The 26765-nt window shown below is 37.3% G+C and overlaps 3 protein-coding genes across 3 annotated transcripts; all 3 read right to left on the bottom strand.

The window, feature by feature from the left end:
* Window positions 1-4500: 4500 nt before the first annotated feature.
* Window positions 4501-13136, bottom strand: LOC148970888 (nuclear GTPase SLIP-GC-like). The gene is made up of 17 exons (XM_089122873.1): window positions 13109-13136; window positions 12953-13012; window positions 12513-12820; window positions 12185-12400; window positions 9924-10118; window positions 8896-9074; window positions 8335-8365; window positions 7918-8001; window positions 7728-7824; window positions 7459-7595; window positions 7191-7364; window positions 6954-7111; window positions 5958-6072; window positions 5678-5786; window positions 5386-5519; window positions 5210-5294; window positions 4501-5116 (listed from the first exon to the last, which is right to left on the bottom strand). The coding sequence occupies exons 1-17, from the start codon at window positions 13119-13121 to the stop codon at window positions 5061-5063; spliced, it is 2151 nt and encodes a 716-aa protein (XP_088978999.1). The 5' UTR covers window positions 13122-13136; the 3' UTR covers window positions 4501-5060.
* A 1507-nt stretch (window positions 13137-14643) lies between these two features.
* Window positions 14644-18315, bottom strand: LOC148970887 (uncharacterized). The gene is made up of 6 exons (XM_089123019.1): window positions 18065-18315; window positions 17225-17331; window positions 16904-17130; window positions 15387-15546; window positions 15113-15208; window positions 14644-14876 (listed from the first exon to the last, which is right to left on the bottom strand). The coding sequence occupies exons 1-6, from the start codon at window positions 18313-18315 to the stop codon at window positions 14644-14646; spliced, it is 1074 nt and encodes a 357-aa protein (XP_088979145.1).
* Window positions 17455-20928, bottom strand: LOC148970886 (uncharacterized). The gene is made up of 4 exons (XM_089122872.1): window positions 20842-20928; window positions 18065-19863; window positions 17593-17801; window positions 17455-17512 (listed from the first exon to the last, which is right to left on the bottom strand). Exon 2 carries the CDS (start codon window positions 19834-19836, stop codon window positions 18484-18486), a length of 1353 nt encoding a protein of 450 aa, XP_088978998.1. The 5' UTR covers window positions 19837-19863; window positions 20842-20928; the 3' UTR covers window positions 17455-17512; window positions 17593-17801; window positions 18065-18483.
* Window positions 20929-26765: the final 5837 nt, after the last annotated feature.

Below are 26765 nucleotides of genomic sequence, written 5' to 3'. Positions count from 1 at the left end.
GAAGAACATGAACATCATCCGCTGTAGTTTTGTTGTTGACTCACTCTAGTTTGCATATTTGCATTTGTCTTACCTGTCCTTTTAAAGCTATGTGTTTGCACTTAGGCTGATATTGCGTGCATTAAGATTTTGCTAAACGATCATTTTGATCCATACAATGTATTGGTGGATATTGCCACAAATGTACCGACTTACGACCGGTTTTGTGGTCCAGGGTCACATTAATCTGCTTAATAAAAATAACCTGCAATTTTACTATTTTACTACTGCAATTATACCATACTTTGGTTAATAAGTTAGACAAACTTTTTCTTTCATGAAATGTAATATGGTTATTTGGGTTGTTTTGAAACAATTCTGGGTCTGGAGACGGGGTAGCTTCATGCTATTGTGCACTCCTTTCACCGCCATCCATTTTTGCTGTCACTGCAGTATTCCATTTTGTTGTGTGTAACCTCTTTTTGTTTTAATTTTATGTGTAATATGTTTGTTTTTGTTTTTAAACTTGATTCTTTATCAAGTGCGTTTTTTTATTTGTAAGAGGTTACTTCGGAATCTATCACCACTTTTTGAGGAACATAATGAGGAACATACAGTTTACATCTTACATCAGTTTACATCAGTTTACTCTTTTATCTGTCCTTTTAAAGCTCTGTGTTTGCTCTTTAGGCTGAGATTTTGCACAGTAAAACCTCTAGTGTTGAAATCCTGCACCTCCCCCAAATCTCACTTCCTGCTTAACAAGTTTAGATTTTTACAGAGCAGAGTATGCATAATATCAATGAAGTGCTTTGCAAAGTGCAACCAAAATAAAACAATATAAATCAAAAATTAAAAAAAAATTAAAAGCCCCAAATAAAATCCAGTCAACTAAAAGCTTGTTTAAATAACTGTGTCTTGAGTTGCCTTTTTAAAAGAAAATCTGTATCTTTTAACATGGAACATTGGCACAATGTACCCAACCTTCTAACCACTATCCATTTCCCCCGAATACCACTTCCTGCTTAAAAAGTGTAGATTCTTGCAGAGCAGAGTATGCATAATGTCAATACACCTGTAACACTGCGGTGTACTCAAGAACAGGCTGAAGACTCAGAAGATGAAATCCAAACAACACTTTAATAGTAACAATAGTAATAGTTTTTTATAGTTTTAAACAATTTACTTGGAATAGTAAAATCACAACGTGCTTTGCAAAGTGCAACCAAAATAATAAAACAATATAAAATCAAACATTTGTAAAAAATTAAAGCCCCAAATAAAATCCATTCAACTAAAAGCTTGTTCAAATAACAGTGTCTTGAGTTGTCTTTAAAAAAAATAAAAGAATCGACAGAGTCGGCCACACGGAGGGACAGGATCTCTAAAAAATCTGTATCTTTTAACACAGAATGTTGGCACAACGAATACCCAACTTTCTAACCTTCAGTGTTGAAATCCTGGTGTTAAAGGGTTAGTTCAACCAAAAATGAAACCCCATGCTGTACCAACACCATAAGACCTTTGTTCGTCTTCGGAACACAAATGAAGATATTTTTGATTAAATTTGAGAGGTGGATCACTGCTACATAGGCTGCCTTAGGGATCGAAACTTGACGGCCCAGAAAATCAATGAAGAAAATGTTTAAATATTCCATGTGACAACAGTGGCTCAAGTATAAGTTTATCGAGCGATGAGAATACTTTTTGTGTGAATATGAATTTTACTATGTTAAGTAATTTATATTAACTGATCCAAATTTTCATAATCAATTATAACCAATTATTATTGATTATTAATATTTCATAGAGTTAATTTGTTACAGAGGGTAGTAACTACTCAATCCTGGATCTACACAGTGCATTAAAACATTGTGGAGGCTGGGCACTCTAACAAGGAACCCTTGATAAGGGATGATCTAGCAGAGAGGCCTCAAGAGTGTCCTTTAACCTTAAGGGATAGCTACAGTAGGTTTGGCTCTGGGCTAGAATCAGGGAGGCTCAAAGGGAGCCTACATCGTAATGATCTTATTTATTGCTTGATAACGATACTTGTTAGCAGAGGTAGACTCAGATATCGGTGTGCTCACAGAAATACTGTGGGCCCGTTTTTTCCTACAAACACTAAATTGGTGGACGCCATCTCACACTGAACAAAACCTGTTTGAAGCTCTCATGCACATTGGCCTCACTAGAGATTTCTCTATGAAATGATGCCAACCTGTACATCACTGGGTAAACAAGATTGGCTCCACCTACTACATAACCCTAATGACTCTGTCACGAAAGGAGGCCTATGATAAGTTATGTAAGCCTACCTATAAAAAAGGAACTTCAATATAATTTCAAACATACCTGATTCCATGAAAACAGTTTTACAAGTGCCAGGAATTAAAGATAAAACTTGTAAAATATCTGGGACAGAAAACTATAGGCCAATTGAATTGTCAAGTTTGATCTCAAAAGTATTTGAGCGAATCCTCATGGATGGGCTCAAAGAATATTTAATAACTACGGAAAATCAATTTGGCTTCAAAAGTAATCATGGTACTGATCTATGCATATATTCATTAAAAGAAGTGGTTAGTAAGTATTATGGACATAAATCCACAGTTTTTGTGTGTTTTTACTGTTCATGCATCTAAGGAGTTTGATCGAGTTATCAAGTATTAAGTTATTTATAAAATTGCAATAAGGGTTTCCCCTTATCTGATAAGAATTTTTTGGTATATAAAGTAAAGTAAAGTAAATTAAAAAAAAACTTTATTTTCATTCTTCCATATACTTGTATACAGCTGAACGAAATTTCGTTTCCTACGGGCCGAGGTGCATATGCAAAAATAAACGACAACAAATCACAACATCCTACAATAGACAGTGTAACACTGGCCTCAACCATTCACATGGTTCACACAATACAATACATAATTACATAATACAATACATACACATATCGACTTACCTTCTGCGGAAGTCAACAACCATCTCCTTTGTTTTATCTTTTGTCTAGAAATCTAGAGATAGAGTTGTTGTGGCACTAGCGCAACAGTTGTTCCACCTCCTCTCTGTATCCTGCTTCATCGTTGACGCTGATGCGGCCTACCACAGTTGTATCATCTGCAAACTAGATAAGGTTGGATTCAGACTTGGTAGTGCAGTCGTGGGTGAGCAGCGTGAACAGCGGTGGGCTGATCACACAGCCTTGGCGGGCACCTGTGCTCAGCGTGATGGCACCTGAAGTTCTGCTGCAGATGCGCATTGATTGTAGTCTCTCTGTTAGGAAGTCCAGAATCCAGTTGCAGGTTAGAGAGCTGAGGCCCAGCAGTGAGAGTTTCTTTACTAGTTGTTGGGGGATGATAGAATTGAACGCTGAGCTAAAATCGATGAACAGTATTCTGACGTATGCGTCCTTAGGGTCCAGATGTGATATAGCAGAGTGCAGGGTGCGGTTGGGACGATATGCAAACTGCAGGGGGTTCAATGAGGTGAGGAGGGAGGAGTGTATCTTGATTAGTCGCTCAAAGCACTTCATCATAATGGGACATATCACTGCTGACTTCTTCGTCACTGGAATGATGGTGGTCTTTTTGAAGCTCGCGGGGACCCCGGCCTGGCGCAGGGAGATGTTATAGACTTCTGTAAAGACCCGTGCTAGCTGGTCTTAGCACTTAGCACTCTACCTAGTATGTTGTCCGGACCTGCAGCTTTGCATGGGTCGACTCTGGATAGTGCTCTCCTCATGTCAGCTGGGTCCAGACGCAGGACCTGCTCTTCAGGGGTGGGTGTGGACTTGTTATGCCTGCATGTTATTCAGGGCTGCTTGTCAGGAAGATGAGCGTCATGCTTGTTGGCCTGTGCTATAACTTTGTTTCGCTTTCCTGATGGCCTTGAAGAGCTGAGCCCTTGCTGAAATGCATTTTTAGATAATTTAGCTTGTTTTAAGCAAAACCTCACTTAATTTTGATTAATTCCCCTGGAAAATAAGACATAATATCTTATCTACTTTTACTTATCTAGTAAATGCATCCTGATTTTATAATTTTTTGATATTTGACTGGAAACCAGACAAACTTTTGAAAACTAAGAACATTTTTTTTTTTTTTTTTTTTTTTTTTTTGCAGCACACTGAACCCTTTTGAACTTTTTTCTAAGTATGTAGCCTTTTTTGCTCATTGTGGATGTGATTTAACACTATATAGTTTAACCATTCAACAAATAATGAATGTTTGAAGAGATCAACCATGACAGTTGTGACTATGAGGAGATGATTTTCAACATCATTAATGCAAAGGTATTAGTGCTGGTCCTGATGCTGCAGAACCTCCTGCCTGTGCTTTGGCTTGAATGTTATGGGTGGATGATGAGTATCAAAGCCAATATTGCTGTAATAATGATTTAAAAACAAAATTCTATTCATGGACACATTTTGTGTGCTTTCTAAGCAAAGTAAATAATTAAATACATTTCACATTTATATTTGTAAGCAGTCATTGTCAATAAATAATATGCAAAGTAGATGTCTTTTTATTATTTATTGACAATTATATCAAAATATAAATTTCGATTCAAATTAAAAGATTTGAATGATTTAATACAAGAAGAGTATTACAAAGCATTCCTTAAATGGACATTCCTAACCTAAAAATCATCAGTAGACGAAATGCATTTACTTTTATGCTAAATAAGATAAAGACATTTTAATTGCAAAAAAATAAATTGAAAGAAGACCCGTGCTTCATTCCAATCTAAATGCATCAACAATAAAGTTTCTAGAAAATAGGACAGCTGCGCTAAGTACTTTTAAATGGCATTTCCATTTATTGCTGTAACGATAAAAAGTGGTAATAAAAAAGGGCAATAAATCAACACACAGTTTGTGCATCATGCAGTTTTCATCTAAAATAAAACACAATGTTCAGAGAAATTTTATAAAAGTAAATAATTTTAAAACCACTACAAATACCAATGTGAGTAAAGGAAGAAGATCTATATAATGTAAAACTATTTAAAACATTTACTGAAATTCCTGTTAGTTCATCTGTTAGTTCTTCATCTTTTGGGCTTTTTGTTGCTTGATGACCTCAGTTTGACAGTTGCTCTGCAAGTCTCTCCAGCTGTTCGATCTCTCTTGAGACATCTAAAGACACATATCAGAGACAGTGATCGAGATTAATTAGTCAACACTTCACATCGCAAAATGTTTTGTTTACTTTAAACGCTTGTTTCTTACCCATCATTTTGACATTGCTGATTTTTGACAGTGAGAGTTGCAATGATCTCTTTAGTCTTGATTCAAGAAAATCCTTTATCTGCAGCTTTACACAGAAACAAGAGAAGATTCAGCTTGACTTTAGTCATTGTACAGCTATAGATATACGATCTTCTTAATAAATATGATATCAGTACCTTTAAATTGTTGAAATTTTTAAGCATTTCAAATTTTGCCTTGTTGAACATGTCATGTTTTATCTCATCGACTGCGGTTATTAGCAGTTCCTGCCTTTTCTTCATGGATCCGATTCCAGTCACTGCTGCAGCTTCTAAAATAAGAAACACGTGGTTTCTAGTAGTGATTGTTTCCAAATGCACCCTTTTACTGTATACAATGACCTTGTGATTAGAATAATTGTTTTGCAAGCCCACAAAACTATTAATATAAATAGTTAGTGTTTTAATGTAACTTTTAATGCTCGCTTACGTTCATAGTAAGGAGACATTTGCTTCTCAATGGTTGTTTGGATTGATGAGTAGATGTCCTTCTTTCTATCAACAACCTCTCTTTTGAGTGATGCCTTCAGTTTAGTTTCCTTATAAAATAGGCGGAAAACACTGTCAGAAAAATAAAAACTATCAAAAAAAAGGAAAAACAATGTCCCTGCTTACTTCAGTAATGAGGATTGAGGACATTGACTTCAGAGGGAGTAAAGAGTGTCACGAGTGTCACCCCTGAGTGACCACAGGAGGACAAATGAACTCACCTCTGTTTTGATGAAGTTCTGAATGTGATGTAATATGGGAGATCCAGGGTCACTCTGGATGATACTGAACTTGTCAATCTGTTCTTGCACTGACTTCAATGTTGTTCCAGTAACACTGAAGCCAAGAGAAAACGTAATAGAGTTTCATTTAAAAACTGTCTACAGAATATTGTTGTCGTCACATTCATAACAGGGTTTTAGTCACATCCATAACGTTGGTTATATGTTCGGTCCTGTCTTAGGCTGTGTGAAATCTGGAATTGACAACATGTCAGAAGTGAATCATTTACTCAACTGGTTGGCCGGTGGCGTGGGTGTGACGCTATCGTTAGCCTACTTTCACTAAAACTGCTTCTAAGGGGCCATAACATAAGCTACAAGGTAATGGAGCATTTTATACATTGTCGTGTTTCTTTAAAAATAAATAAAGGTCAAATGGGGTTTTCAAACGCCTCAGATGTAAAGTTATTCGCTGTCAAAGAGACGCCAAAATGAATGGGAGTCAATGGGAATGCTAACGCAAGTGAAGTTCTGTTACAAGATGGCAGCTCCCGCGAGGCTTCAACTTCTGGTCGATGGATTACCCCCTTGAGTGTCACACAGGGAATTGTGGGAATGTCAATTTACGGTTTTTCACTGTAAATTATACAATGATTTGTTCTTTTTCACTTTCAAAAACTGTAAATTTAACGGTATTTTACTGTAAAATTATATTACAGTTATTAGTACGGAAACTTTACCAATTAACAGTTTTGCACTGTAGCATTTTTACAGTATTTTACCGTTAAAATCATGGTTATTTTTTTTACAATAAATACATAGTTACTGTATGCATATGATATTGCATTTCTGTCAATGAGAAACGCACCTTTAAAAGAAAGCAACCTTAGGTCTGTATTTGAAAGCATTCGTGACTTACAACCATTTGAGTTTTTCACATATGCTCAAAATGGTTACAGGTTACCAGGTTAAATGGAAAAATGAAATTTAACTTACGGGAAAATCAGATTGAAATATTCATTAATATATTCTTGCAAGTGTTTTGCCAATTGCCTGTTCAGATCTATGATTACGTCCCAATTTTTTGACCAGTAGCATCCACCGTTCTTGCACAAAGCTTGAAGGATTTTATGGAATCCTCTTTTATCAATATCCTGTAAAAAACAAAAATACTAATGTCATTAAAAGGGCAAGAAAATTGTGATTCACTTTGCACATTACAATCACACTTACAGGGGCTACAACTGCTTTTGTGGAAGCAACACATAATTGCACTGATTCATCCACTCCCTTTGAGAGAAACTTCTCCAGATTAGAATAAATGGTGTCAAAACGACTGTCCAGTTCATTCAGTGCCTTCTTTAGGTTATTCTCTAATTCCATGTAGACTTTGATTTTTGTCTCAACCTGAAACATTTACACAACAGCAGTGAACTACATGATACTGTATATTGGCTGCATTCTGAAGACACACATGTACATCAGTAGTTCAGACTCATACCGTTTTCTTGTCTCTATCCAGCTGGACACTTTGGATCAAGGACAAAACTCCCCTTGCTTCATTGACATAATCACTGGTCAGCTCGCTGGTAATGTTCTTGTTAAGAATCCTCAGATCATCCCGTAACTTTGGGATTTCTAGAAGGGTATGACTTTGATCAGTCCTAGTTTGATTAACTACAAATTGGAATTTAGTTCATGTATGGATTTTATTTATTTTTTTATTTTTATTTTTTTTGAATAATGTGGTAGTTTGGTACACAGTTTTACCTGTTTCACTAGGTCCCAGAATTAAATCATGTTCGAAGAAGGCTTTGGAGCTTACGGTGAAGACATTAAGCAAATTATCATCAGTGCTGAATCTTTTCTAAAAAAAATAAATAAATAACAATAATAAATAAATTATATTATATCACATATTACCAGAACTTGTTAAAAAATGTCAAATTTAAGATACTACCTTGATTTCAGAATTTTCAAACTTGTCTTTGACTCTTGTCTTGGCATGTTCATTTCTATGAAGTATGCACACCTTTTTCTGATCCTTTTGAGAATGATAAAAACAACAACATATTAATGAAATGTATAATACCAGTGTGAAATGTAAGACAATGGTTGAGTGTATCATTACTGAATGTACTCAAACTAGCTGTATATGTAATACCAATTTTTTACATTGACTTTTCAACTTGAGCTGGAATTACACTCAAGGTTGAATATGAAATGGCAATTAAAAAAATAAGCTTATTTTCAGAACTTCCTAAAGGTATTTGTTTTACTTAATCTAAATAAAGAATTCTTTCAACATACACTTTCAAGGAAAACTTATATAAAGAAGAAATACTGCATATGCTATTCAGTTTAAGATTTTCCAAACCTTGTCTTCTGATATAGTAAGCCGTGCAGATCTAAAAAGAAATATTAAAAAGACAAAGTGTTTTTATTCTGATATTTTTTGTGTTAAATAGCTGTGACAAACAGAAGCTAAAGGGGTGCTTTTTGTAACATTTTGCAAACACTTGACAGACCACTCAACCATTCTCCAAAACAGGGGTGTCCAAACTCTGTCCCGAGGGCCACTGTCCTTCAGAGTTTAGCTTCAACTTGTCTCAACACACTGGCCTGGAAGTTTCTAGTATGCCTAGTAGCACCTTGATTAGCTGGTTCAGGTGTGTTTTATTCATGGTTGGAGTTAAACTCTGCACGATAGTGGCCCTCGTGGGGCAGAATTCGACACCCCTGCTCCAAGACATATCAAGAAAACTGAACAAGCAAAATGATTGACACAATTCCTGACTGGCCAAAAAAATGGCCTATACGGTTCCCTCTACGTTGTTGAGATACAGAGACAAGTTGATTTATCTTTGATACCTACTTCAGTGACATCAGCCAGTAAAAATTCCGGCACCTTTAATGGCAAAGAGATTCTAATTCTAACCTCATATAGGCTGGTGGATTGATATCATCCGTTTTTGTACAGATGAAGTTGATTCTTTTGCATTCTCCTCCTGGTCCCAGTTCTTCAATGCAGTGCTTTAAAATCCCCCAAGGGCCACTGTCAGTGGTTGCTCGATTAATATCACTTACAATCCACACAAAAGAGCACTCTCTCAGTTTCTACAAGATTGGAAATAGTGATTTAGAAGACATGCTTTTAGTTTTAACAAAAATCATCCATACAACAACTTTTTTACAGTATACAGACAAAGCATTAAATCATTTACTTGCGGTTTGTGATGCAGCTGTTGGGAGATCCAATTACAGTTGGCTGCTTTTTTTTAACAAAAGTTTCTTTGCAAACAAGCCTCATTTACAACACAAAATGCTCCAAACAAACTTATAATTCGCTCAAGGACAACATTAAAATAAACCCCTTTTCAGGATCCTTCTGAAGTATGTACAGAGACACAAATAAACTTTTTGAACGGGGTGCATAAAAGCAAGTGTTCTTTCACTTTATACATTTTTCCTGTTGTTGACAGATTCAAGTGGGTGTGTATGTTAAACTGAATGTGTATCTGTGTGCAGTGTAGACAGCGTCAGTGATTATAATGGGTTTTATTTGTTTTTGATGTGACACGCACAGCCGGTGTAGGCACGCGTCAGCTTTTAAAGACCGAACGCCAGTGGGTGGGGCCGATATGGTGCAAAACTACTGGTCGATGTCTTGCTCTAGAGACAGTCATATGACAATGTATTTGCTCGCGTGACATCACAGATCCTGGAATGTCAAAATGGGGCTTTTTTTTTTTTTGCTTGATTTAATAATGCTTTGTTTCTAAAGGTCTGGACGTGTTAAGCTACAAAACTTGCAGTATGTCTTAATGGTACAAAGACAATGGTACAAAAAAGCAAAAAAAAAAAGAGCATTTTGATTTGAAATTTGATTTCTCATGTCGTGACCCGCAATACTGTACGTATATTATTCCAAAAGTTCATTGGAATAGAGTGCAGTAATATACGTACAGATTTCCACTTGTCATCTCTTAACTTGTTGCAGTCTCCAGTGCCAGGAATATCAACAAGCACAATGTGTTCCAGGAGGTCATGACAATCTGGAACCTTAAAGGTCACACTCTTCACAAGCGGCCAGTACCAGCCACCAGTACTGGCTTCACTGTGGAGAATGTAAGGCGCAACATCACTGGAAAATTTAGAGACCTGTGGAGAAAACAAGTAATGATGGATACTAATTCACAAATTCCTAATAGTCTACTTTCAATGTCATAAGCCATGAGGCATTAAAGGGTTAATTCGAACCAAAAATGAAAATTCTGTCAGTAATTACTCACCGTCATGTTGTTCCAACCCCCTAAAACTTTCGTTCATCTTCAGAACACAAATTATTACGATATTTTTGATGAAATCTTAAGAGCTGGCTCACTCCTTCATAGGCTGCTAGGTAATCGATATCTCACAGGCCAGAAAAGTTAGTAAAGACATTGTCAAAATAGTGACTACAATGGCTCAACCTTACGTTTATCAAGCGACGAGAATACTTTTTGTGCGTAAAAAAACAAACAAAATTAAATACTTTTTTTATTCCACTATTCAGTACGCGTAATGTGATAGCGCATCGCTTGGTTGTACGTCAGAACGTATGCTCACTATAGACGAATCCGACGAGCGTTCTTGTGTAGGCTGCCATCTTGTGGCGACGCCATTACTGAGCTGTTACACCGGCATAGACATATGCACCAGTATGTAAACAAACCTCGGAGATAAGGTGATAACGCACCCTTGATGACAGCTACAGCCAGGCAGACTTGTTGGGTTGATGATGTTAGACATTGGCCTCCAGTCACAGATGAAGGTACAAACGATCTTACAGATTATTTATGAAAATAGCTTGGCAAGCAAGCTAGGCTAACGTTTGCTACCGAGGAAACTAAAAAAAGATCTGTCCATTTGGCAACAATAAATAAATAAATAAATGAAATCAAATAAACAATTTCATGTTTTTCATTTGTGTCCATTATTTATCTCATTTTTACATTGCAACGGGCATGGGTAAGGTAACGTTACAGCTAGAAAGTATACATAATATCGACCAACTACTGTTTTTAAACCATGGAAAGAAGTCAATATAACAGCAGGAGAACAATTATGTCACATAACGTTACATTCAGCTCAGGAAAGCCATTTAATGACCATAGCATGTAAATTGAATAGAAAAAATAACAAGAGAGGAGATTTTGCTGATCACTATATCACACATTTATTATATTTTTTTACTTATGTCATTAAATAATTGTTATTATACGCGAATGTCCGCGTCTTGTACTCGCCCAGGAAATCTGTGTAAACCGTACGGCACCAGACAGTGGCAGTCGACCCGGGGTATTCACAATGTTTTCTCTTCAAAATTGAAATTTTACTGCCACCATTAAAACAATTTATAACGGAAACTGTTTACCCACTCGACATTATACAAGGGCTAACGTTGTAACGTTAGTGACAGTCGTAAATCGCGAGCTGTTTATTCCAGTGGACGCAAGTTGCAACTAAAACAATAGAAGGCAATGGCGCAACGCTACCCAGCAACAGCTCAGTAATGGCGCCCGCTTACTTCCGGTAGTTTCGCCGGATTCGTCTATATGCTGATTTAACGCAGCCGCCATTTTGAAATCGCTCCGGTGGGAAGAAAACCAGAAATGTCGCTTTTAATCATAGGAGAGTCGCGAATTTGATCACGTATTGTTGTTTTAATGTAGAATTTAGTTATTCTAAAAATGTACATACATTTACTATGTACATTTGCTATATTGGATATTAACATCCAATAGTGTCAATCGCGGTAGCAGCTTCAGGTTGGTAGTCCAAGGCATTGTTGTCTGTACTTCTCACCGGGTTCTTCCCACCGGAGCCTCGCTTTCGATTTCAAAATGGTGGCTGCGTGAAAGCAGTGTATTGGCCAACGCTGGTCATGTGTGTGATGCTGTCCAATAGTGAGCCTACGTTCTGACGTACAACCTAGAAGCGCTGTGCCACTCTATTCACTTGGACTATTTAACAATGTCTTTACTAACTTTTCTGGGATGGCAGATATCGATTACCTAGCAGCCTATGAAGGAGTGAGCCAGCTCTGAGATTTCAACAAAAATATCTTAATTTGTGTTCCGAAGATGAACGAAAGTCTTATGGGGTTGGAACATCATGAGGGTTACTGACAGAATTTTCTTTTTTGGGTGAACTAACCCTTCAACATATTTAGTTTACTAACTTACATCGTTGTTTGAGATGGTTCTCTTATTAATAGACAAAAAGTCTTTAATCTCAGAAAATTTGTCATCGTTCTTGAGCTTTTCTAATGTTTTCTTGTCTGAATCATCTCCATACAGCGCAGTGATCTTTTCTACAGCAATTTCCAACATGTCATCATCCCTGTCCTCACTTTCATCTGACAAAACTCTGAAAAGATCTCTGAGCTCTTTCTCCCACTCCTGCAGAGGGACAATACAGAAAATAAGGCTTTTTTTCCCCTTCCTGTCTGATTTAATAACATATTTATGAAGAACTATCACCGTATAGTAAAACGAAAACAAATAAGGAAACCTCATTAGAGAAGAGTTCAATTTCTGCTGTGTAGTTGGAGTCAGTCAGGTTGGCTTCCACCTGAGTAACAACGGCAGTACAGGCACCAAAACAACCAGATGGCAGTAGATACCTTGTCCCCAGGACTGCACTTAATAGGGAGCTCTTCCCTTCTCCTGATTTTCCAAAAATCCCAATGGTTGCCTTTTTGCTGACATTATTCATTTTATTTATCTTTGACATGATGTCTCTGTGCATAATGACTGTGTGGACCAAGTTATCAGTGACTCTTTTCATGATTGGCTTTGCCTTCAACATGATCTCCATATCTGTACATGAAGAAGAGAATCACAATGGGGATTATTTAAATAAAGAAAAATAGTGCAGACCTTCTAGGAAGTGATCGAAGTGATTTGTTACTCTGGTAGTTCCAGATTAAAACAGATTCAGATTTTACTTGCCTGTCAGCGGTGACACTCTGCTCGAGTCAGACAATTCTTGATCACGCTTTCTTTTAGTACCTGTGAGAGAATTAATTCCACTCATTATATTTCCTCAATCACTGACTGCAAAGCAAAGACACAATTTTTATTTATTTATTTGAGAAACTTTTATACCTTGGCTAGACATAGTGAGATCGATGGAAATACCTGGAGAGGAAAAAACACTGGGATCAAGCACATGGTCTAGATGTATTAACCCACTACATACCCCACTGTTATGCTACTTTTTATAGCAGAAATGGAACATTATTTAGTCCACACTCCACATTTATAGATGTTACCCAATTATACTGCAAGGATTCTTTATTCAACTTACAGCTAAAAGAGAGATCTGATGACAGTAAAACGTTTTGCTTCAAATTTTTTCAGTCATTTTTTATATATTTATTTATTTATTCATTCATTTTATTACAGACACAGCATAGTTAACGAAACTTAACCCTAAATTAACACAAAAAAATACATAAACAAACAGTAAGCTTTTCAAATTTAAGCAAAATCTGTAAAAAAAAAAAAAAGTTGAAAAAACGTCTCAGGTTACGTATGTAACCCTGGTTCCCTGAGAGGGAACGAGACACTGCGTTTGAGACGCGGTGGGAACACTCGTGTGATTGCGTGATTACGTCGTGAAGCACATGTAAAATCAGTCCAATGGAAGCCCAAAACGTCAAGGCGGGTGACGTTATAGACCAGAAAACTATAAAGCACCCCTGAAATCAGATCGCGCCAGCTTCTGAAAAACCTGAAGCAGGTCGATCAGGGCATGCAGGAAGTATGGCAGGCACATGCAGCGTCTCGTTCCCTCTCAGGGAACCAGGGTTACATACCTAACCTAAGACGTTCCCTTTCAAGGGAACTCGCATGCGTTTGAGACGCGGTGGAACCCCATACCCACTACGCCATAGTGACAAATGCCCGTTCTGTGTGAAGTCCTTGCGCACACTAAGAAGCATGCAACCTACCCCCTGGAGTGGAGAGGTCAAGGTCATAAAATCTAACAAATGTATTCGGAGAGAGGACCATCCTTCCGCTTTACAAATGTCAAGAAGGGAAACATCTGAAATTTAGGCCGTAGAGGCCGCCATACTCCGGTTGTCCGGCCGCTTCATAAGCCAATGATATGGCCTCGACATCCATTTGCTCATAACCTGTTTAGATGCAGGGCACCCTCTCATGAGTGACCCAGAGCAGACAAATAATTGTTCAGACTTGCGCCACAGGGCAGCTCTGTGAACGTAGGCATCTAATGCCCGAACTGGACATAACAGGTTTAGTCGTTCCTGATCTGGGGTATTAAACGGTAGAGGATAAAAGGCCTGCAGCACTGTAGTGTGCTACAGCACTGTACCTTAGTGTACCACGGAGAAAACGAGTTATAAGAGGATCTCTCCCAAAAGAAATACCCCCCATACTTGTGTGGCTCCCAAAAGAAATTTCCCCCATAGCCGCCACGTAAACCTTTAGGGTCTTGCAAACAATCAAGAACTGAACCAACAGGGCAGTTAACAGGATCTAAATGACGTTCACCACACCATGTGGAGAATAATTTCCATTTCAATGCATACAGTCTTCTCGTGGAAGTGGCTCTGGAATGAAGAATGGTCTCAATGACCTCAGTCGAGAGACCGGATTCTATGAGCCGGGCCTCCTCAGAGGCCAAGCCCACAGTTTCCACAATCAGATGAGCCCCTTCCCGGCAAACCCTCTCCAGAACCCCCGGGAGCATAGATGTCCCCCCCGCTGTCAGATCCGTTTGCGAACCCCGAAATGCGAGTCGTCTCCGTGCCTCGGCAACAGAGAGACCTGCGCGGGGAATGCGAACCGAACCGTCCTCCTCGAAGAACTCCAGGTGGGAGGTTGAGCAGAGCGTCCACGCGGACAGCTTCTCGCAATGCCCACAGTCAGCTCCCTCGAGAACTGACTGTTGGCATGCTCCACTCCCAAACAGCAACAAATAGCTGATGTGTGTCTCCACCCGTAATGAAACGAGGGCAGGGAACAACACAACGTCTATAATCTTGCTTATTTGCCATATATATAGATAGTGATATACTGTATGGAAAGTATGACAATATTACATAATAGCTATCACTTGCTCGCAATATCATTATCACTCACCTCCACAAACTCTCTTTCGATCAATTCCGGTCCAGAGATATTTTTTTATTTCAGTTTCACAGTCTGCCCTCATTACACTTTGTTTTGATGCAGCTTCTGAAAGAGAACGGTTGGATGGTAGTCCTTCAAACTCACAACCAATCTTGTACACTTTAAAGATCAAATTGGAAGACATCACAAATTGGAAGAGTTCACCGAGTGTTAGAAAACAAACAAAATATAAGAAAATAAAAACTTTCGTATATGTGAAGTGTTCATGCAGTATTGATTTTACCTTTGATTACATCTGCTAAAATAAGCTTAGAGAAGGGCTTTTTATCTCCTCTCCCCTGCCAGTTGAACTCCTTAGCCAGATCATCTGTTAGGACGCGCTGCATAATATTCTTAATCACATCCACTGGCCCAAAACCTCCAAGCCTTGACAGATATTGTACCTGTAAAGTCTTATTTATTAATATTACATGTCTTGCAATAGGCCTACTTGATTCTTATTGGTCAAACACATCATTGAGTGTTCAAATATTTTGTGTAATGACCACAAAACTGTTTTATAGAATATAGCTCATTTGCACCATCTTGCATCAAATTGAACAAGGAACCAGAGCAGTGGGAAAGAGATCTTGAAATAGTTATCTGTGTTGTGCTAATCAAACAAAAGAGATTAATTGTAATGCAGATTAATAGTCATAGTCTGCAACGTTCTGTCTTTGTCTGCACTACACTTCCCAGAATCCTCTGAACTCACTCCCTCTATAGAGCTGGTAAGTCCCGCCCCCTTCCGCTAATCCCACTGGACCTCTAGGTTGAAAAATCGTCAATGCAAGTGAATGAGAGAAAATAATTATTTTCTAATCCCGTTTGAATTTTGCAATGAATGTAACATATGTTGTCTGTGAATTTTTTATATAATGTTTCATGTAAAGAATGCTACAATTTAGCGGGTAGAATTTTCATACGGTTAGACTTTGTGTGAGAGCACACTCTTTCGACGTGTTTGATATACATCACCACCACTAGCACACGGATCCCGCTAAACATGCCTGTGTCTTTGGTGCACTTCACCACCTTCTTTCAAGGAGAGGACAAACTAGTTGAGCGTGGTGAAAACCGTGATTTGTGGAGGGAAAATGTGTCATGCGGAGACGTCACATATGCGACGTAGTCTTTCTCCTTATGTCTATTCCACAACTGCTAGCCAAAGAATCATACAATATACTGTCAAACTTGTTACATGTGAAATTATATAAAAAATTCGCAGACAACATATGTCACATTCATGGCACAATTCAAACGGGATCAGAAAATAATAATTTTCTCTCATTCACTTTTGACGCTTTTTCAACCTAGAGGTTCACTTGAAGTTTTACGGATGGGCAGGACTTACCAGTCCAGCTCTATTACCCACCTGTTCATCATCTTCGTCATCCGTGTCACTTGTCCTCACCTCGTTATTGTTCATTAGTCTCTGTATTTAAGTTCCTTCTGCCCAGTCAGTCTTGTTGGTTCTTGTTAATGTTACCTGTTGTTTTGTTTGTGTACCCTCTGCCTGCCTGTACCTGTTTGTTTTTTGGATTTATTAGTAAATGTTTGCACTGGAGCCTTTTGACTCTGTCTCTCCTTCAACCTGCACCACATATGTAACAGTATCTGCATTATTATTCTAACACATTTATTAAGTAGCCGTGGAATAAGCAGGTTAATGTGTGGATAATTATTACAAAATAAACCCCTTACAGGTGTGGTAGGTCAGAGTGTAAGTTATCCCTTTCTTGAAATGCTGTGTTGACTCACATATTTGTGGCGTTTCGCTGTATTACTGAGCTCCCTTTCAGTCCTGAGCACATCTTCAATGGTTCTAAGAGGCAGATTAAGGCTTGTTTTAACATCTCTAGTGGGTAAACTGGTACTGCTGGGGGCTTCAGAAGACGGATTGTCTTTCAGTAGTTTCTTTAACATAGAAGAGTTTTCCTGAACTGTGCTCTTGATGTCTTTCAGCATTTGGAGGAGATCATTCTTGCCTGTTGTGTAAAATGAATTGTGTTGTAATTACACAAAAAAAAAGAAAAGAAAAGAAAAAACTTCTCGATATGATTACAAAATAAGCTGACTTACCATCAGCTGGCCTTCTGGGTGAAGATGGTGTTGGAAGAACTGGGTTTTTTGACATGTCTTGAGTGCTTTGTCTTAGTATGCCAGGGAATCCAGTAGCTAATAGATATCTTTATTTGAAAATAAACAATATTTTAACAAAAAAAAGTACAAATGAATTATTTGACCTTGTAATAGGTAAAATTCTTCAAACAAATGTTGCTTTTGGAAACAAAGTGCAAGCATCTGTTACTTACTGTTCTTTCAGTTCTGTAATTTCTTTTTGCCCCTCTGTCGCCTCATTAAAAAAGACTGCAATAAATTAATTATATTATTTGAGAATTTATAAAAATCTAAAATGTAAACAATTATTTTAAAGTAGTGACCATTACCATAATCTTTGTGAAAGTTAATATTTAATTTCTCCCATGTTTTTCCTCCTGTTTCAGGTTTAAGTCTGTTCTTAACAGCTTTCATGCACTTCTCCGCTGATTTGAATGGGGGCCAGTAACTTTGTTTCTTGTCAGGGGTCAACCAGTTTGATGCGACCACCGTCACCTCATCTGAGTCTTGCAAGGTAACAACCGCATACATGATCTGTCTAGTGAAGGGGGAAATAATTATGTTTAGCTTGGATTCAAAAATAATATGCTTAATATTATAGTAAGTTGAAAAGTTGACCAAACAAATCATTTTAAAGTCATGCAGTTCTGACAAAATACACAGAAACAACCAATTCACAAGTATTTTTCCACTTTGGTTGGACCTAGTTGCACAAATTATGCCACAAGCTAAATACTGAATGCAAGACATATGTATGTTATTAATAACAAATGAGATCTTGGTCATCTTCAAGATCCTCACCTTCCATCACCCTCCATCAAAATGTCTTTTTTCTCATTTATAATAGACCAAAAATCCCGCTCTTCACACACTCTCCTCTCTGTATTGCTTTTGTCCGGTTTAGACCAACTGGCTTCTGATTCCTCTTCTGTGTTGTGTGAAAGCGTTTCCTCCTCCCTTTTATTCCATTCCTCATCATTAGGCTCATTTCCCAAACACTTTAATTTTTTATCATCAGCATTTCCTTTGGATAATTCCTTAATGTAATACATTTCATTATCTGTGTTTCTCACTGCAGCTATTACTTCCTCAAGATCCTCAGGTTGGATGCAAAGAATAACACTTTGTTTAAAAACGAGAATATGTTTCTGTTGTAAACTCCCAGCTAATGCGGAAGCAAAGCATTTCAGAGCCAGTGTAATGAGAACTGGGGTCAAAGGTCAGCCCTTATCCAGCAGTTTGTCTCTCTCAATTGAAGCGTCTACAGATTCAGTGTCTGCTTCTGGTGCATCTCTGAGAAGGTTTTTCACAATGAGGAAATCTTGATACAGAGTCGGGTTTGACCGTTTTTGCTCTTCTATTTCATCCTTAATACAAGACAACCTCATCCCAGCGCAGAAGGTTTTGGGAGCGATCATGACAGAAGTTGTTTTGTTTGACACAAGACCCTTTGACTGAGTCTCCAAGAAATCATCTAGACATTTTGTCAGAATAGTTGCAATGATGAGGTAGTCAAAGTTAAAAAAGTGTTGACTATCATCATGTGGACTCTTCACAGTTTCATTAAAGTGTGTCTCAGAGCAGTTAAACGCACCGCTGTGGATTCTGTCATAGAGCATCTTAATGTATGGAATTAGATCCTGAATGTTGTCTTTATAGAAGGAAACTGGGATGCCGTCTGGTCTCGGTGTGTCGGACACTTGAAGAGAATGTACAGCTGATATAATGTCAACCTCACTGACTGCATGTGAGCTTTCTTTGCCCAGTGATGAACCAGTCTCACCTGTCAAAAGATCCTTTTTTAGATCCAGCCATTGGGAAATTGATTGTATCTGTGGATCTTTCTGAAAAATGGTTGTGGAAACATTGTTGATCTCCAAGTACACAGGACAATGGTCACCCATCTCTGAGTCTCTGATTTCACATCTTCTGACCCGCCACATACATTCTTCTGGAACAAAAAAGTAATCCAGCCTGGACGCAACTTGACTGTGGAATGTGTACTCCTGCTTTACAGGGTTCTTTCTTCTCCAGACATCAAATAGCTGAAGAGATTTCATGAACTTATTCACACAACAGCGCAGCTTTCTGTGGTTTGACCTGTCTGTCGCCCCTTTTGAATTGTCTTTGTCAACAAATGGATTGAGAACCGTGTTGAAATCTCCACCAATCACCAGCAGCCCTGTGGTCATTGACTGCAGGTAAGGTGACAGTTTATCAAGGGTTTTTGTGTCTGTTTGATGATTATAAACACTAACAAGAGTGTACGGCTGACCTTCCAGTTTACATTTCAACACAACATAAGCTCCACAGTTATCTTTTTCATCACTTATACATTCAAAATCTAGTCTTCTCCTGACGAGTATGGCTGTTCCCTTTCGGCAGGGAAACTTTGTGTAGAAAACATGCCACTCATTTTTTAGACCTTCTATAATATGTTCATCTCGTTCTCCAATATGTGTCTCTTGGAAGAAAACAACGTCCGCATTTTGTAGTTTTTGAAATTTCTCATCTCTATTTCGTTTAAGTCCATTAACATTCCAGGTGACAAAATGTATTGTCTGTGAAGCCATCGACAGATCTGCTCTCAGAGAAGGTCCCTGTACAGGGACAAAACAAAGGGTGATGGAGGGTAGGAACTAGTTTGCTTTGCATTCTGAGAGAATTACTGAGTACAACAATAGAAAAGTTTTAAACATTCTGGTGTGGAAAAAAAAAAAAATGTTTTCCTATTGTTGTACTTGTTAGACAGGTTACCTGTCTAATAAAACAGGTAATGTATCTGTTACACTCACAATAGAGACAACATGCATCATAATCTGAAAACCATGCAAACAAGCTAAAACCCAGAACTAAGTTTTTATAAGCCGTCAACAAAATTGGATACTGGAAGTTGAGACAGAGCGCAACGCGTATAGGCTATTACACGACATTTACCATTTACCATTAAGTGTGTATAATATGCACGCGAAAACGGCATATCATATACATGCAAAATCTATTTTTGGCGTATAAATGGCACGATAAATATATTCGTGGTATAGATACGCACTTCCTTGAGAGTGGGCTGATTTTTGGATAGATGCTGAATGTAGCCTACAATATGGCCACATTGACGATACGTAAAATGTAAATATTACGTATGCTATTTACAGCTAGAAACAGATGATATTTACAAATTTTTCATAAATATATTGGAATAGGTTTTTTCTACCATTTAACTGATTTATTTATACTAATCCCAACCCCCATGCCTGACATAACCATTTTGTCAACAACAACAAAAAAATATGTCTGTAATTGTATGTGTGGAAGACCCACACTTTATGAACTTAGGAATTCTCATGACATAATAAATATAACAACACTTCAGTTTTAATAATGGCTTTTTCTCTCTTCATTGGTGCCTTTCTTGCTTAGTCAAATGTTTGTATGATAAATTAAACAACAATTAAAACAACAATACTATTTATTTAGATAGGTTTTAGTAAAAAAAAAAAAGAGGATAAAATACATTTTGGACGCAAACTAGAATTTTAGCTCACTTAAGCATCATAATAGATTGAAAGAAAATTGACCTTTTATCTCAGGGTAATGTGTGGGACAGTAGGCTGTCGTTGATTCAGCTGTCAAGTTGAGTAGATTTCTGACCTTGTATCTTCTTGGGTGTTGTCAGGATTATGTTTTGTTCAGTGTGTTTACCCTCTTCAGGAGACCACGCCTTCCTGTTCCTTTGTCGTGCGCTCTTTATACAACAGCCACACGTTACAGGTGTGGACTTATTGGTGCGTTAAGCAAATGGAAAGACAAAATGTCTCCTTTGTCAAATTTATTTGAATTTATATTGCACAGAATAATTGTAATCAGTGGCATACACACTATTCCTACACTTTCCATATCAATTTCCTATCTAAAAAGAATAGGAACAGGTTTGGGGGGAAATTAAGGTAAAATTTAAAGTAAGTGAAAGCAAATTTTGCCCTGTAGGCAAAGTTAAGATGATCAAACATTTTTTGGAATGAATAGACATTTCACATTTATATTTGTAAGCAATAATTATAAATAAACATTACATAATTATGTTTTTATTATTTATTGATACTTGAATCAAATCTACAGCACTCTTTGCATACCTTGTTTATATAACAACTCATTTGCAATTATACAAATACAAAAAAATGTAAATGAGATAAAAAATAAAACTAAATTCTTTACACAACAATAGGCCTATAAAAACAGATCTGTTTTCTAAAAGTACTTTGTATCATTCACATCTAAACAAATCACCCATAAAGGTTCTAGAAAATCGGACAGCTTCACCAAAATTCTAATTGGCATTTCTATTTCTTGCTGTAAACTTTAACGCTAAAAAAAATCAATACACAGTTTGTGTATCGTGCAATTTTGATAAAAGTAGTAAACCATTTCAAAAATGAATACCAACACATAAATGTAAGTAAGGCAATAAGATCTAATGTAAAACTAATGAAAAACATTTACTGAAATGTGTTACATAGAGTTTGTTCATCTGTTAATTCTTCATCTTTTGGGCCTTTTGTTGCTTAATGACCTCGCAGTTTGACAGTTGCTCTGCAAGTCTCTCCAGCTGTTCGATCTCTCTTGAGACATCTAAAGTTATATATTAGGGAGTGGTCGTTGCGACACTTCACATCGCAAAGGATTATTTAAACTCTTGTTTCTGTTGTAAAATAGGATATTCTCTCTTACCCATCAATTTGATATTGCTTTTTTTGACATTAGCTGCCAATTCCCAATTCCCATTTAAAGGAAATGTGATTTGACACATGCCTCTGTGCAGCCATCAAAATATTATAAAATATATATTTACAAAATACAATTTTATTGGTCAGTGAAAACATTGGGAAACATTTTTGTGTGTGTTTTTTTTTTTCAGTTGAAAAAAGGTTAAATCACAGATTATTGATTCCTTAACTATTCTGGAAATTGCGTTGTACAACTGACATAGTGGCAGTTGTCAGTTCCTTGCATTTATGTCCATTTTATGTTCAGGCATTTATGACTGGACATTTGACGGCGTGTACAGACACGCGGAATGACTCGGACATAATGGCGTAGACATACACGCATACACGCGGATACATGTGGATAGCTCAAAATGCGTAGAGATAACACGCCACTTGACTCGAAAGTGCCGTGTATGTTTACGCAAAAGTCATGATGTCATGTTGGAAATAGCAGTAAGCTTGATCCACATTAGAATAACATACTGACCATATTCTAACAATTCATCATATTGAGCTAACGTTATATTACAATGATTTGTATTATGTACACCTGTCTAATAAACCTGTTAGTCGCGGACGTGGAGCCCTCGGCATCTCGCAAAGGACACGCTGATACTGATCCTCATTTTAGTTCTCCTTGTTTGTCCCAAAGTCTGCTTGCCATGGTCTATGTTTGAAAGAAACAAGAACTGCGTGCCGCTAAACGTTACGAACTACGCAGTTGTGCATGTCTGTCGCCATGGTTACGTTATGGCTATGGCAGTATGAACTTTATGTTATGGCTATGGCAGTATGAGTTTTTTTCAAGGATTTCTCCTTTTGTGGCTTCTGAAAAAAGTATTAGTATTCATCTTTATCATGGAGACATGCAAATGCTACAATGAAAAACTCTCTTTGCGATGCAGGTTGTGATATGATTAATATGCATGGTTACATGTTTTTCCATTATTTAAGCTCATAAAAATAATTTTACATTTTAATTTCAACTTTTTTTTTCTTTTTGAAACAATCATTCAGTTTGTGTTGATTACAATAATACAGTAATAATGATCATAATAATAATGGTCTTCATACAACATCTATTGGACTTCTGACTGAAAAAAATGCAGATACTTTTATAGCCCGCAGACATGTTTTCCTGAATCATTGATCATTGTTAAGATTGATGAATGCATTTCCTTCCCACCTTTCTACTTAGTGATACTTCAGTTTGCTTTCCTTTTACAGGGTCAGAATAAATAAACAAATAACATTAAATAACTTGTGAAAGCTGTAGATCTGTAAATATAACGAGTTATGCTCAATTGAGAAGTACATTTTCCATCAATATCTCTTTACATGAGGTTTACAACTTTTCTAATAAAACAGCTTTTTGAATTTTCTGCACTATTACACCATATTTTTCTTTAAGAAAATGTAAATTGCCAATCCTTTCACCTTATGAAAAGTGTATGTGTGTGTGTGTGTGTGTGTGTGTGTGTGTGTGTGTGTGTGTGTGTGTGTGTTTGAGAGAGAGATTGAGAGAGAGAGGCCTGCTGGTATACTATTAAAGGGAACACAGAAACAAAACATAATCCTGGCAACACCCAAAAGTGAATCAGATACAGAGATGTAAAAGTCAACATGCAAAGGAGGAACAAATGCATTCATTCAAAAAGTTGGATTATCCCTGATCCACATACAGGTCAAACAGACATGCAAAGAGCACTATTTGTTTTCACTTCATGTGCTTTCACCTTAATTTCCCCCTAAACCTGTTCCGATTCCTTTCAGAAGACTATGTTCAGCATTTAATCATTAATAGTGAAGCTGAAGAAAATGATGTCGTAGTTATTTAGACTTCTTAAGAAAATAAGTAAAAGCTTTATTATTAAAAATGATGGATAAATGAAACATGAGCAAATAAATATATAGGATACTGTACATATCCAGAGTATGTATGCCACTGATTTTACAATTATTCTGTGCAATATAAATTCAATTAAATTTACAAAGGAAAATTTCTCTTTCCATTTGCCTTACGCACCAATAAGTCCACACCTGTTGTATAAAGAGTGCATGAAAATGGAGACGGGGAAGGCGGGGGCTCCGGAGGAGGTTATAGAACGTAATCCTGACAACACCCAAGAAAATACAAGGTCAGAAATCTACTCTGCTCAACTTGACAGCTGAATCAATGACAGTCTACTGTCCCACACATTACCCTGAGATAAAATGTAAAATTTCCTTCAAATAATTATGATGCGTGAAAAGCTTTAAATGATATATACTGCAAATATATAAGAAATCATAATTATTATGATGCTTAAAGTTAAAGCTGCAGTCAGTAGCTTTTTTGGGTTAAAAATGATCCAAAAGAAATTAAAAAAAAATAAAATACATAACCAGCCATTGTTCAAAACTATCTGCTTGCCTTAGCTTGATTCAAAACAGTAAGCTTGTAATAAAGTCTTTAATTCCAGTGGTACTGGTGGTTTTCTGCTATTAAAGCTGCTGGGATTTTCTTTAACAGTGTGCAGATTCTTTTTCTGATTTTTGCCTTCAGCTTGATATTATATCATCAATGATCAAGTGTGACTTGAACCTGTGTGTGTTCATGTACACATGTTTGAGGTACCTCTTTTTTGGAGATGGACGACACCTCTGTCCTATAGTAGATTTAGTCCTTGTTTGGTGAGGATGGGGGGCCCTCTATTGACAAAATGCTTAAACAAAAAATATAGCATTTTATTAGAAGTTATTACACTAAATCAGCACAAATCAATGCCCTTTTGAACATCCTGTCCTCTTATCTATTGACATGGTATGTAAATAGTTTGAACATTTGGTTATGTTGAGGAGGAGTGAAAACTGGCAACATGTTTTGCTAAAAAAAAACAACACAAGGTTGTTTTGGTAGAAAGGTGTCTAAAATGTTGCGCTCCAATATGTAATTAATGGTTCATGATCAAATTAAATATGTACATGTCTAAGTTGCATATGTTTCCAGGACAACACTTTTTACCATCTTTACCAGGAGTACCTCTCCGTTAGTTGCTACAGTATTTACATGAATCATTCAGCACAACATTGCTAACATTTTTTATCTCGATTATTTACAGATACGTGAAGCTAAGTGGCATGACGTAAAATACGCTCTGCACAGCTAGAAGCTAATGTTAAAATGTTTTAATGTTAGGCTAACGTTACGTTAGAGATGTTAAAAATAATGTTCAAATACATTGTTGACTTACCTTAGAACAATGTAGACATCTTTGTTTACTTTATCCACGTTTAGTTAGTGTTGTGGTCTGAGTGTATTGGGTTAGCTATGCATAGGCCTACTGTGATTGGCTCATCACGTTTGGAGGCGAGATAGCCCCTGCGTCCCAATTCGCTTACTTATACTACGCCCTAAAAGTATGTAATCTTTTTGTGAAGAAAAAGTACATACTTTTGAGTATGTAGCAAAAAAAGTAGGCAAGCTTTGGGACATACTATCACGTCATCTTTAACGGACGGCTCTGTCGCGTGCTGCGTGCATCCTGTCACCATTAAAAAATAAATAAATAAATCTCGTCACAGTTAAAATCCTCCATTCAATCTAATTTAATTTCCTACCGTATCGGAGCACGTTAATCTACCAGTCATGTGTATACTTTCGTTTTGCAATTTGAATATAATAATGCATTTAAAAAATAATGGCTAAACGTATCCTTACAAAAGTTTACAATGCTGCTGCAGATCTGCAATATAATGTGGAGAACATTGAATGAATTAATTTTCGTCAGGTCAGATAGTGTTAATTAGTCACTCAAACCTCTTTATCTAAACCTCTTAACATAAACGCGGGACTCGCGCGTCCTCCGAGTCTGTAGTTTTTTAACACTTTTTACTCGTGTTTGTAGTTCTAACCGAATCCTCGTTCAACGCGCAAAGGATTGTGGGCAATATCAGCCGTTAGAGTGTGCATCTACACTTCGGATTCTGACCGGAAAAAGTAGACCATCCGGGTATCTTTGAAACACTCATTTCAACATACTACGGTTTGGGACGCACTAATTCTATTTTCGAATACTCTTTAGGATGGATAGTATGCGAATTGGGACGCAGCGTCAAAAAGGAAAAACGTACTCGGTTACATACGTAACCTCGGTTCTCTCTAAAAGAGGGAACGAGTAACGTTACTGCGTAATATCTTCCATACACAGCAAATGACATGCTACTGGGAACGCTTGTAACTCCCCTATGCGTTTGAAGCAAAAGCCATAAGAAACACTGTCTTGAACGACAAATGTTTCATGTCTAATAAATGGATTGGCTCAAACGGGGAACCTTTCATGTCTTCCAAAACCATAGAAAGGTCCCACATGGGAACTGAAGGATGTCTGGGAGGATTCAGCCTCTTGGGTCCCTTAAGAAAGTGAATGACCAGATCGTTCTTCCCCAGTGACTGGCCAGTCGCTGGTTTAGTAAACGCTGATAAAAGATATAGATTTTACTGAATGTCAGCTTCCCAAAACTTTGATGGTTTTGGGAAACACAAACTCTTTAAACTGCTGATAATGACGGAACTTGCGACTATTGTCTAACAATGTTTTTAGGGAAACTCCAGATCAGTTTGGATCATCTCCATTTGGCCTATGGGGCAAACGGTTCTACAAAGTAATTAAAATGATTGTCAAGTCAAGTCATGTTTGTTTGTTTAAAACTGCTTTACAGATACGTAGCCTCTATTTTAGTAGCTGAGCTTCATT

The sequence above is a fragment of the Pimephales promelas genome, chromosome 18, assembly GCF_988280905.1.
Source record: "Pimephales promelas chromosome 18, fPimPro1.hap1.1, whole genome shotgun sequence".
Lineage (NCBI taxonomy): Eukaryota > Metazoa > Chordata > Actinopteri > Cypriniformes > Leuciscidae > Pimephales > Pimephales promelas.
Note: the sequence above shows the minus strand (reverse complement) of the source record. Positions and strands in the feature narration are given on the sequence as shown.

Excerpts from the sequence above, each read along its gene's own strand:
- LOC148970888 (XM_089122873.1), bottom strand. Across the intron at positions 8,002-8,334 it reads TTACTATATCAGAAGACAAG|GATCAGAAAAAGGTGTGCAT; the intron begins GTTTGGAAAATC and ends CATTCTCAAAAG. Across the intron at positions 6,073-6,953 it reads TATTTCAATCTGATTTTCCC|TGTTACTGGAACAACATTGA; the intron begins GTAAGTTAAATT and ends TCTTGGCTTCAG.
- LOC148970887 (XM_089123019.1), bottom strand. The coding sequence starts at position 18,315 with ATGTATTACATTAAGGAATTATCCAAAGGAAATGCTGATGATAAAAAA. Across the intron at positions 17,332-18,064 it reads TTGATGGAGGGTGATGGAAG|ATATCTATTAGCTACTGGAT; the intron begins GTGAGGATCTTG and ends TTTCAAATAAAG. Across the intron at positions 17,131-17,224 it reads ACCCAGAAGGCCAGCTGATG|GCAAGAATGATCTCCTCCAA; the intron begins GTAAGTCAGCTT and ends TTTACACAACAG.
- LOC148970886 (XM_089122872.1), bottom strand. The coding sequence starts at position 19,836 with ATGGCTTCACAGACAATACATTTTGTCACCTGGAATGTTAATGGACTT.